Source organism: Aulonocara sp. 'chitande type north' Nkhata Bay, linkage group LG15 (assembly GCF_057382095.1).
Source record: "Aulonocara sp. 'chitande type north' Nkhata Bay isolate Kocher_YH1m ecotype deep benthic linkage group LG15, A_spYH_male_GT1.1, whole genome shotgun sequence".
Taxonomy (NCBI): Eukaryota; Metazoa; Chordata; class Actinopteri; order Cichliformes; family Cichlidae; genus Aulonocara; species Aulonocara sp. 'chitande type north' Nkhata Bay.
This window is the reverse complement of record NC_141358.1, coordinates 11,032,775-11,045,395: the sequence shown is the minus strand read 5'-3', so window position 1 is coordinate 11,045,395 and position 12,621 is coordinate 11,032,775. Positions and strand designations below refer to the sequence as shown.

Sequence of the window (12,621 nt, the reverse complement as noted above, 5' to 3'; positions counted from 1 at the left end):
AGTGAAAACAATGTGGCCTTCTGACATTTTAACTTGTCATCCAACATATTGCTTTTCATCTGCTCCACACTGGGGATTTAAAGGATGCACATCATTGTATTGTTATTACAGGTTTATCAGCGTATTCGGTCATTAGCTACAGGAGAATGTGTTATATAACATATTTACATGTGAATGGAGGTGTATTAGCAATGTAATTATTGCTTTTCTTTAAAGCAATCATTAAAACTTGAATATGTTAGAAATTGTATGAATCCATTTCGCAGTTATGAGATCTAAAGAGCTAGGATCCAAGAGATATGTTACCAATTACAGTTTAATTTCTTGTTAACAACATGATTTAAGATGTTAAATTTTATTGGTGTTCGTAATAAAGACATTATGAAAATCTAATTTTCATTTTAAAACAAAAACCATCTGTGGCACTATTTACTTTCAAAGTTATGTAACGAGCTTATATCCCTTGTGTGCTGCAATTTCGTGTCACAGTTGATGCTCATAATCACTTCAGTATGAATGTGGCAGAAAGAAATGCACTGACATTTTTTCAAAGAGAAGTCCACATGTGCAAAAGTAAAAAAAAGAAGGATTTACAATGTTTGGGGGCTTGAATTGACTAGAAAATTATTAGCTAGTGTTGACTAAACCAGACTGTATGACTACATTCAAATAAATGTCATTTGTTTTGTCTTCATAAGGGTTTTTTGCCTTTTGATTTGTTTATTTTTACAGTTTCATGCTAAGCTGCGGCGTCTGAAAGCACAACGCAGGTATGAGTACTCCAAGGTTTGCCAGCAAACTGTGACATCACCGATTCTTACAGGTGCAACAAAGCGAGCCGCCCATCCATCCTTTGTGTAAATTACATGTTCGTGTCAGATGATTCTAGAAATTTTAAAAAAGCTGCTGTTATGTGCATAATACAAACCAAAAGGAAATGATTTTTCCCAGAAATTAAATTCCTTTTCCCAATTCAGACACTGTGAGGGCCAGTTTGCCCACTGTCTACAAGCCTTTTATTTCATCTCATCTTTTGTTAGTATAACAGCATCATTTTCAACTTTACTACAGTTTTTCTCCATTGGTTTGGCTCATTTCTTGAAACAGAAATTACATTCTCAAAACTCTAAGATCATTTGGCAAAACACTCTTACAGTTTAGCACAACACTATAGCTCACCTGCAAAAGCTCATATCTCTTCCAAAACTGTTCACTCAGGCGTCAATCTAAATCCCTTTCGCATTTAAACAGTCAGTGTCTCCAAAATGGCAAAGATCCTTCTCAATAGCTTTGGCTCATTTCTCGGCACAGATCGGACATTCTCATCATTCTTGGTGCTTTTGTCAAAATAAACCAAGATGGTTGATCACAACAACATGGTCCACCTGCAAAAGCTCATATCTCTCCTAAAACAGTTCACTCATGTGTCAAAACTACATTTCTTTTTAATCTGAATAGTCAGTGCCCCCAAAATGCATCGTCCCTTTGGCATTGTGTGAGTACTGTCATACAAAATATTTAGATGTTTTGTCACTATGGCAGAGGACCAACAATATACAACAGAAAAGAGTAGCCTCCAAGGTTTGATATCACAGATTGCACTCACACTACCAAGGAAATTATAACCATTTTTTTATTCACACGGAAAGAAAGTTCTCATGCCAAGTTCTCTTGCAATGCAACGAGGGAAGAAACGGCGTGCATGCCGCAACCATCCCCTGCATTGATCTCCTGTAATGTCGTCACACGCTGCGTCCATAGCATGGAGCAGGGACGGCTGATCCTGAGCATGATGCTCATACACTCTCCACCTCCAAGCAGAGAAAAACTCCTCTATCGGATTGAGGAAAGGAGAGTAAGGTGGCAGGAACCCCATGACCATCCTTGGATGCGTTGCAAACCAGCCCCTAATGAGTGGGCTATGGTGGAAATTGACATTGTCCCACACAATTACATAAATAGGTAGGTGAGGCCCTATGAGACCTCTCTCATTTTCAGGGATAAAATCGGTATAAAGGCGATCCAAGAAGATGAGGAGCTTGTGTGTGTTGTATGGGTCAAGACTGGGGATGTGAGTGGCCACACCATTTTCAGAAATGGCAGCACACATAGTTATATTGCCCCCTCGCTGACCTGGGACATCCACTGTGGCCCGGTGGCCAATAATATTATGGCCACGTCTTCGGCCCTTGGCCAGGTTGAAGCCAGCTTCATCCACGAACACCAGGATGTGAGGGGTCTCATGTCCTTCCAATACCATTATTCTCTAAAATAGAGTAAAGAACATGAAATCAGTCATACAGAAGAGTCATATACTACAGTTAGACAATTACCTGTTCTCCCCCACAGGTTCAATATACTACAGGCCACTACTCCAGTGGTTCTAAACTAGTGATAGGCCTATGAGGAAGTACTGCAGGGGTATTTGATAGAAAGGGGAGTGGGAATAATGGAGGTATTGAAACCAAATAAGAGAACTACTGCTTATTGTGATTACAGGTAAGGTTATAATAAGAGACAACCAGTAACTGACTTACATTTACATACTGGTAGCGCAGCTCCTTCACTCTGTCAGAGTTCCTCTCAAACGGTACCCTGTAGATTTGTTTCATTGTCATCTGATGCTTCTTCAAAACCCGGTCTATTGTGGAGATGCTTATTGTGTTTATATTCTGGAATATATGATTGTCCTGAAGGATGGCATCACGGATCTGTCTCAATGTGATGGCATTATTTGCCATCACCATGTTTTTTTTTTTGTTTGTTTGTTTGTTTTTTTCTTTTTGGAAGTGACATCAGAAACAGCAGCATGTGACATCACGTGATGGCGGAGCTTCAGTTCATCCTTTGTCATCCTTTTTTTTTTTTTTTTTTTTTTTTTTTTTTAATAGGACAGGGGGAAAGAATGAAAGAAAGAGGGGGAGAGGAAGAAAGAAAACCAAAGGGGAGAAGAGACGGTGAGAAGGGGGGGAAGAGAGAGAGAAAAAAAAAAAAAAACTCCTGGGTCACCTGTATGGAGAGAAAGAAAAACAAAAAAAACAGGGGAGACAGCAAACAACAAAGAGCAACATAATAATAAAAAAAAAAAGCACCATCACAATAAACTAGCTAGTCATAGATATCAATAGTTACTAAATAATAAACGATATTGTGCAGCACGCAAGATAGACAGCGCACAGTGTGCTTTGAGGCAGCAGCCAAGAAAGCTGTAGTCCGCATCTGTGAATACCCATGTGTACACCTGTGTGCATACCTGTGTGGATCAGCATGCTTGCATTCCAAAGGTTTCTCCATGTAATGATCTGCTAGAGAGTGTGGGGAGCCACAGCCCTGTCCTCTATGGTATCAAGCAGGTATGCCATCACCATGTTACAAATCTCTCTTTCCTGTTGTTCATTGAGCAGTTTTCCTCTGCCACCCACATGAGGTTGTCGTCCAATCCTACAAAAAGAACAGAATACAGTAAGTTACCAGTGTAATTGTATTATTGTTTTACTCACAGTAACTTCACCACAATCCTAATGCAACATTGCACAGTGACTGGAATACTACTCTAAACTTAATTTTCTAATTATGTAATTCCATAGTTTACAGTAATATGTTCAATACATTTCTTGTCATATTTAGTATCAAAACATTCCACTAGTCCTCTCCACCTGCTAGTATAGACCTACAACTGTAGGCAGATGCACACAAAATCTCTACAGTAAGTTATACATTTTTTGCCTCACGCACAGTGCCCTGTCCTATACAACATATAATTCCATCATAGATTACATGGAGTCCATACCTGTTTTCCCTGCGAAAGGTTTGGATGATGGAGGAGACTGAAGAGTGAGGCATATTAGGCTGCACTCGACGACCTGCCTCTGCCATTGTGAGGCAATGGTTTATGACATGGTCTATAATTGTGGCCTGAATTTCTTCTTCTTCTTCTTCTTCTTCTTCTTCTCCTTCTCCTCCTCCTCCTCCTCCTCCTCGAGGAAGAACTTCCCCTTGTCCGTTTGCTTGGCCTTGTCTATCCATGTTCAGAGATCGGACTGGTCCTGATCAAGCTCTATATATCTGTGTTTGGCAGCACACAATCATGGAACACACCTGTGTGTGACACTCCCTCTTAGTCTAGTTTCACCTGACTGTCAATGACTGTCATCAATTTATCAAATATTCAAAGAAATTCATATATGGTATTCATGGTATTATGTTCTTGACCAATTTTGACAATTGAACAGACAGTTGTGCATGCGAGTACTTATACAATGAAATCATGCTGACATGTTTTGGAGGGAATGATCATTCGACTGAGAATCAACTAATCAGTTTAGATCTACAAGATCTATTCATTTGGAAAATGTGCTAAATGTGGGCTAACTGCATAACTGTAGGCTACTTGTACTTAATCATTTGCAAAGATGCACTGAGACAATTGAGACATGTACTAAGGCATTTACCATTTGATAAAATTAATGAGAAATGCCATTCTGTTGTGAACATTTGCCAAGAGGTTTGGAGGTTTGCCCATGTTATTTTGAGAATGTAATTTCTGTTTCAAGAAATGAGCCTAACCAATGGAGAAAAATTGTAATCCATCGGGTAGGTCCAGGAAATTCAGGTTCCAGTAGCAAAACACAGACAAAAATTTGCCTAGTAATAAAAAATTAAAATAAAAAATAAAGGGGAAAAATGAATATCAATATATAAGCATAAATATAACATATATACATGCATCTATAAATACAACATGTAAGAATAACCAGTGTAGCAGCCAAAATATCTATTGCACAGTATTTTGTTGTGCATTCAGAGATACTGTTCTGCATACATTGGTTATTGGAGTTTAAATCTATCAGTTCAAAGCAGCTTGACGAGCAAGGCATTTTTACACAAAAAAACTCAATAATTTTCTTTATTTCACTGTAAACACTAAAAATGTTTGTGCATGAAAATCCCAGTAGATTAGCAGTTTCTGAAATACTCTGATACCAACAGCCATGCCACATTCAAACTCACTTTAGTCGCTTTTCTCGCTCTCTCTGGTGCTCAGTTTGAACTTTAGAAGGTCATCGTGACCTAGTCTACGAGCCTAAATACATTAGGTTCTTGCCATGTAAACAGCTTATTGGATATTCCGCTAACAAGTAGCTGAACAGGTTTAACTAATAATAATGTGTCCAGAGAGTGTATTTTCCACCCCTTGTTAGACATAAAGCGAGTCTGTTATTCATCTTAGCCCAAAGAAAAAATATTAGGTAAAAGGGGGGGAAAAAATCATTTAATGAGGAAAAAAACATTGCATCATTAATCCCCTGAACGGTTGTTTTCTGAAGAATTGTAAGATGAGCCTTTGATTAACAGACACTGAATAATTGAGAGGGAGGTGACCTTATATTGATGACAATTAGCGCTGTATGCATAATTAGCAATTATCAGTTACTTTACATAACCCTCTGACAAGAACTGCAAGCAAAAGATGGCTGCGGCAATAATATTTGACAATTTGCGAGTCGTTTTTAATTGAGTCAACAAGTTTCATTCACGTCTCAGGATGGATGGTAATTGTGAATGGCTTAATAAAAACACATTTAGCAGACGATACAGTGTCACATTAAAACGCAAAATGTGTGGGGGGGGTTTTCAACAAGCGGCATAAGTTTAGAATTAAATAAATGTGAGAGGACTCGGGGGAGAAGTGACTAATGGTGTCAGTCCTCATGTTTACTTTGCTTCCTTTCATCCCACCCTCAGTTTTTCGAATGAGAAACAGATTTCAGCAATCACTCAGACGATATGTTAAATGATCATAAACACTGTTGCCTGCAATTAGTTTTAACGCTAATCCTTATATCAAAAGATGTGACACAGATATGTTTGAAGTCATCCACTTGCAACCCTGAGCCAAAGGACAGATGTGCTGACGAACATCTGTCTTTGTAATTCATTTTGGCCGATAGTCACTTTGGCCGAACCTTCAAAAGAGGGCTAGTTTTTAAGCATTTTTCTATTTTCCTCCTTTTTTGTGTTTATTGGAGAAATGGCACGAAATGAGAGGGAGGAAAAAAGAGGTGGGAAACGACTTACAACAAAGACTTTAAACCCTAACCATCGAGGGTGCCCCCAGGGGGGCTGACTGAGGATGAATTAGCTTTGTGTGGAGGTGATGTGCAAAAGTCTCAAGCAGCACCATTTCTTTATATTTTGCACAAAAACCTGAAATAAGTGTTGTAATTTATTGGAAAATGGATAAATGGATATCAAGCATACAGAGCATACAGAAACAGAGTTTGTAACATTTTAATGACCTTGAAAGTCAATATTTGGTGTGACTACCTTTATTCTTCAACACAACCTGAACTCTGTTATGCAAGCTTTCTTGTCATTTCTTTAAGTAGTCTTCAGGAGTAGTTCTCCAGGATTCTTGGAGGACACTCAGAGCCCTTCTTTGGATGTTAGCTGCCATTTGTTATGTTCTCTGTCAAGATGATCGCACACTGCTTCAATTACAGTGAGGGCCAGGGCAAGTTGTTACCAATCAGATGCTTTCCAGATGGGTATTGCGTGGTGGATTAAAACCTGATGGTACTTTAATTCCATCAATTTTTGACAAGATCCCCAACACCACTGAAATGGAGCCCAAAACCATAACAGAGCCCCTGATTGTTTTCTGATTGGCATAGGCATTCATTGTTGGGTGTTTCTCCTGAATTCCTTTGAAATTTTTGAGTTTAACTTTCAGCAGCTTCATGCTGCTGAAAGTTAAACTCGTAAATTTCAAATTTGTATTCATCAGTCCATAAGACCTGTTGCCACAGATTTTCAGTAGAGCTGTTGAGTAATTTGCCATTTTTGTTACCCACCAGTCTAGTTTCTTTAGTTATTTAAGGATGCACTGCTCACCATGCCGGCGGCACGGTGGTTAGCACTGTTGCCGTACAGCAAGAAGGTCCTGAGTTCAATTCCAACATCAGGCCGGGGCCTTTCTGTGTGGAGTTTGCATGTTCTCCCCGTGTTTGCGTGGGTTCCCTCCGGGTACTCCGGCTTTCTCCCACCGTCCAAAGACATGCAGCTTGTGGGGATAGGTTAATTGGATAATCCAAATTGTCACTAGGTGTGAATGTGCGAATGAATGTGAGTGCGAATGGTTGTCTGTCCCTGTGTGTTGGCCCTGCGACTGACTGGCGACCTGTCCAGGGTGTACCCCGCCTCTCGCCCTATGACAGCTGGGATATGGGATAGGCTCCAGCGCCCCCCCACGACCCTGAAAAGGATAAGCGGAAGCGAATGGATGGATGGATAGATGCTCACCATGCCAAGACATGCCATGTTTTCAGGTAACAGCTCTTTGGGAATCATTTGTTGGTGCCAAAATGTAATTTTATGTTTGTTTTTTGTTCGACTAAAGAATAAGATGGGACTAAATCATGTGTTGTTATACGTTGCAATGGGTACCTAAAGATGCAACTGGTTTATTGTTATCCATTATGTGTAGACACAACATTAGTTCATCCTTTGAGTTAGGTGCCTTTTTTGTTTGAATGATTCATAAGTTAAGTGGCTTCATCAAAAAATACAAATAATAATTAAATGAAAAGGACTAGACTGGAAATGAGTGAAAAAGCAGCCAATGTCCAAAGAAAAACTTTGAAAAACCTTCAGAAAGCCTGGAGAACTATTGCATGAGACTGCTTTAAAAATGAGAAATCTACGGCTCCTTGGAAGCAAAATATGAAGAAAGGAGGAGTGGCTCAAAACCACAATATTATATTTTTTGTCTTCACCACCTAACTGAATATGTGCCATAGAATATGCAACTTTTCCATCTTCTTTGCTTTAGAGACAACAGAAACAAGTGAGGTGTATCCTCATAAACTGGCAGAGCCATTGTTGATATAAAAACTATTTATTACAGCCTGCATGTCTGTGATAATGATATACAAACAAAACCTTTCTGCAACATGTGTGTTAGCCTCATACTCCCAGTTAATCGTGTCATTAATCATAATGACATGTCTTGGATACCTCTGAAGTTGACATTCATTTGAAACGGGGGTCAAGAAAGTATAAAATGCAAGTAAACAAAGCTAAAAATTGCATGGCTAAGAAATGTAAATGTCAACATGGAAACAGATGTGGTATGAAGATTATGTACAAACATTGAGATGTCAGTTTAAATTATCTGAATTACAGCTTTGGTTTCCTTTAGTCAATCTAACATGCAGTAAAATAGCATCTTCCTCTTTTTGATGTTTAATGGATGCAATAAGCGATGCTGCATGTGGTCTTTGCTCTTGAAAGAAAGTCTTGAAGTGAGGATATGAATCAGATACAGTCTTCTAAGCTAACTGCGTGGTAGACTTGAGGCTAATGGCTTCCATGCTATCCATTCCAGTGCTGCCCTCTGCCTTTTGAACAAATAATCCTGGAGAACTGTTATCTTTCAGGTTCAGTTTGTAGGCGCATGCTTCACCTTCTACTTCAATTACTGTTTTCATTTCCATGAGGAAGGAGAAAACAGGGAGTAGGATATCATTCCAGGTTTTGTAATAAGAATTGCAATGTTTCTGTATACGTTCAAAACTTGATCTTGCAGCTATTATAAGCTTAGAGAGGACAGCTGAGTGTTGTTGTGTTTAATTTTATCAGATATGAGAGATGAGAAACCAGCTTGCATAGATTTTCATGTCTGAGCACGTATATCTACCACACAGACTGCATATAAAGAATGGGAATAGTTTCCAGGTCTAAGAGGTAAAGTAAATGCAGAAGGGCCACAAACCTGCAAATCTTTCAAATGACCAACAGGAGGCATCTTGTTGGAAAAAGATGTCCGACATATATAAATCTATGAGAAAATAACTCTACAAGTCACTTTGTTTGGGATTTAGGACCCAGTGTTTTGATTTTCTTTAACTTTTAGTGTTTCCTGGTTTCTTTATTTCAGTTTGTTTTATTGGGTGAGTCCCTTATGTTAGGGAGAATGTAATTCCTCAGTGTTTAGCCTTTGGTTCTTGTTATTCTTAGTTTTCTTTACGTCAGTGTTTCTAGTTTAGACCACCTTAGTTTTACCTATCTGGTTTCTGCTCTCAGTTAAGTTTGTTTTTATTCTATCCCTTGTTTCAATTATCATGCTTGTCCAGTGTTGCCATGCGTTGTCTAGTTTTTATCTGTCCGTGATGCCATGTTTAGTAAATTCCTTTTTTATTTTGCTTCCTTTGTCGTGTCTCCCTTGATTGTTGTCAGCTGTGTCCTTACCTGTTGCCCATCCTCTTGTCATCTTATGAGTATTTATTGTCTGTGTCACCCTTTGGTCATTGTCACGTCCTATCGTCATGCCTGTGTGCTCACTAGTGTTTTACAGTGGCTTGTCTTTGAACATGTTAAACAGCCAGCAATATTCATTCATTCATTCCACTTCACAATCCTAAGTTCTGCATTTGGGTCTGCAACCTGCCTGTTATACAGCACTACGTGGTACACTTGATATCTGACTGCAGTAAACACTTTTAATGAGGTGAGTTTACGGGCTCAGTATAACCAAATACATCACAAAGTTTATTTTGTAAAGCATGGTACTCATTATAGTTTAAAAAGGACTATAAAGAAGTGTACGCTTTAGGGACACCATATTTTGTGATTGACAATCTGCTATTTTATGAGCATGTACAGTCCCTCGGTTCATTAGTCAGACCCACTCACTCATTTCAAAATTTCACTAATCACTAGGTAATGTCATGCGGTTGTGTCCATCTTTTGTATACAGTCTACAATAATAATAATAATAATAATAATAATAATAATAATGGATTGGATTGATGCGAAGCTCGTTTCTCTCTGCAGTTTTAGGTTTAATTTTAGGTCCCACCGTCCAAAGACATGCAGCTTGTGGGGGTAGGTTAATTGGATAATCCAAATTGTCACTAGGTGTGAATGTGCGAATGAATGTGAGTGCAAATGGTTGTCTGTCCCTGTGTGTTGGCCCTGCGACAGACTGGCGACCTGTTCAAGGTGTAACCTGCCTTTCGCCCTATGACGGCTGGGATAGGCTCCAGCGCCCCCCGCGACCCTGAAAAGGATAAGCGGAAGCGAATGGATGGATTGGATTTATATAGCGCTTTTCAAGGCACCCAAAGCGCTTTACAATGCCACTATTCATTCACTCTCGCATTCATACACTGGTGGAGGCAAGCTACGGTTGTAGCCACAGCTGCCCTGGGGCAGACTGACAGAAGCGAGGCTGCCATTTCGCGCCATCGGCCCCTCTGGCCAGCACCAGTAGGCAAGTAGGGTAAAGTGTCTTGCCCAAGGACACAACGACCAGGACAGAGAGCCCAGGGATCGAACCGGCGACCTTCCGGTTACAGATACGCTTCCCAACCCCCTGAGCCACAATCTTCTCATGTCCTTTGCAAGACATGGCCCCAGCATATTTTAAAATAAAAAAGTGAATGAGAAGCGCTCTATGGTTGGCACTTGATCAATTATTCTTCAAACTATGGTTCAGAACATTTTGTTTCAGTAGCACCATTGCCTCTAGGTGCCACTTATTTTGCTGCCTGTAAGCCTGTCAGTAAGTTGCCAAACACAGTCACTTACTCATACACTGACTAATAACACTTGGTGGAAAGTGTGTGAATCTGCAGTGCTGAGCAGAGGTTTGCTGATTTCTCCACTCCTGCAAAGAGGTCTGTTTCCAAAATTGCTGTGTAGATTCACCATAAATGAAAAATCTGATTTTTAAATGACTTTGTTATGTATATGTATTTTATTTTGGCTATTTTACACTGGCCTCGATGATTGCTTAAATACTTATGTTTCAGTGGACATTCCGTGATTTATTTTTGGCTACATTAATGCATGGATGAAAAGTTCTGGCACATAACACAGAGATATATAGTGTCAGAAACCCAAAATCATGACATAAAGCAGGTGTGTAAAAATAAGATCAAAGTTTACTTGAACCAATATCAAAACATTACCTTCAAAGAAGGCAAAGATTCAGGCAGGGTTCAAAAGCAGGCAGAGAAAAAACAGACTAATACAGGAAGACAACCGAGGGGGGTGGAAATCAGCCGTGAACGTGTGCCGTAATGACTAAGGGGACCAGTTGGTGAAGTGGATGCAGGTGAGCAAAGAAGCTGAAAGGAAAGCAGGGCAGGTGGGAATGGTGGGTTTGGAACAACAGGAGAGAAGTGAATGGGAACATAAAAAAACAAACTGCATGAAGACCAATATACACCCAAAAATCTATAATTTTTTCTGCTAATTGTACCTTCTTCAAGAATAGATAAAGAAGACCATAAAGCAAGACAAGACACAAATGATGGGAGAGAAGGCAAAATTGAATATAGTAGTTGTATATAAACACCTGGTAAGTAAAGAGAGGTTAGTGGAGAAGTCCAGTGCATCATGGGAAGTCCCCCAGCAACCTGAGCCTATTGCAGAGGATCACCTGATCTAGCTCACACTATAAGCTTTATCTGGAAGTAAAGTTTAAAGTCAAATCCTCAATGGAGACAGGTCGTCTGTCTGGAAGCTGGTTCCACAGGGGTCTGACAGCTGAAATCTCTCCCTCCCATTATACTTACTACTGGGAACCAGCAGTCTGAGAGTGAGGTGCACTGTTTGGATAATATGGTACTATGAGGTCTCTGACATATGATGATGCCTGATTATTCAAGACCTTGTAAGTGAGGAGAAGAATTGGAAAGTAAATTCTGGGTCTAGCAGGTAGCCAGTGAAGAGAAGATAATATGTTAGAAACATGATCTCTCTTTCTTGTCCCAGGCAGTACTTTCACTGCCGTGTTTTAGTTCAACTTAAGGCTTTATGGGGAATTTTTAGAACCGTCACATAATAAAGAATCAAAATAGTCCAATCTACAAGTAATAAATGCACGAACTAGTTTTTATCACCACTCTGAGACAGGATGTTTATAATTTTATCAACTTTGGGAATCAATCAGTCATTCAAATACCTCATTTATATTTAGGTGATCTCCCACGCAAGGTCATCTTCTCAGATATGTAGACAGCATCTGGTTTCACCACAGCCCTCAAACTTGCAGAGAGAGCAAGAACATCAACTTCTGTTTCAAATAGACCTGAATTTTGTGTTAAAGTTCATTTCTTCGTATGCAAACAGACACTTTTCAAGCCTGAGGAAAGAAACCAGTTTGTTCACAATTTCTTTTTTGTCAACACTCGTCAAATTGCACAGTCACAGTCACCACACTGAACACAGTGGAGAAATGGAGTTTTTTTCCCCCGAAGTATAAAAAGTTCTAAATTGAAACTTACATTCAACAAACTATTTTTTTATGTTTATGGATTAGTGCCACCATGCTTTAAAAAAGCATCACTGTCTCATACCTACCTCCAACAATCCAACTGTTATATTTCATACACATTCTCCAGAATTTAAGGATGACTAGTTGAGGGTAAACACTTATTGCACAACTTTTTCACTATAATGAGCACCAAGCCCATATGATGACTCAGATTTAAAGTCATTAAAAACTATAAACTGTTAATGATTCAGAAGCCAGTTTTCCTGAATGTTGACAGTATGAAACATCCTGTCTTGTGCAACAAGGCTAAAGATCCACATTTTCACCTGAAGGACTGG

General features: G+C 39.4%; 1 protein-coding gene across 1 annotated transcript; it reads right to left on the bottom strand.

Moving 5' to 3' along the window:
* Positions 1-636: 636 nt before the first annotated feature.
* Positions 637-4,026, bottom strand: LOC147312585 (uncharacterized). Its single transcript, XM_086264432.1, has 4 exons — positions 3,791-4,026; positions 3,369-3,441; positions 2,538-2,747; positions 637-2,266 (listed from the first exon to the last, which is right to left on the bottom strand). Exons 1-4 carry the CDS (start codon positions 4,024-4,026, stop codon positions 1,634-1,636), a joined length of 1,152 nt encoding a protein of 383 aa, XP_086120558.1. The 3' UTR covers positions 637-1,633.
* Between the last annotated feature and the right edge of the window lie 8,595 nt (positions 4,027-12,621).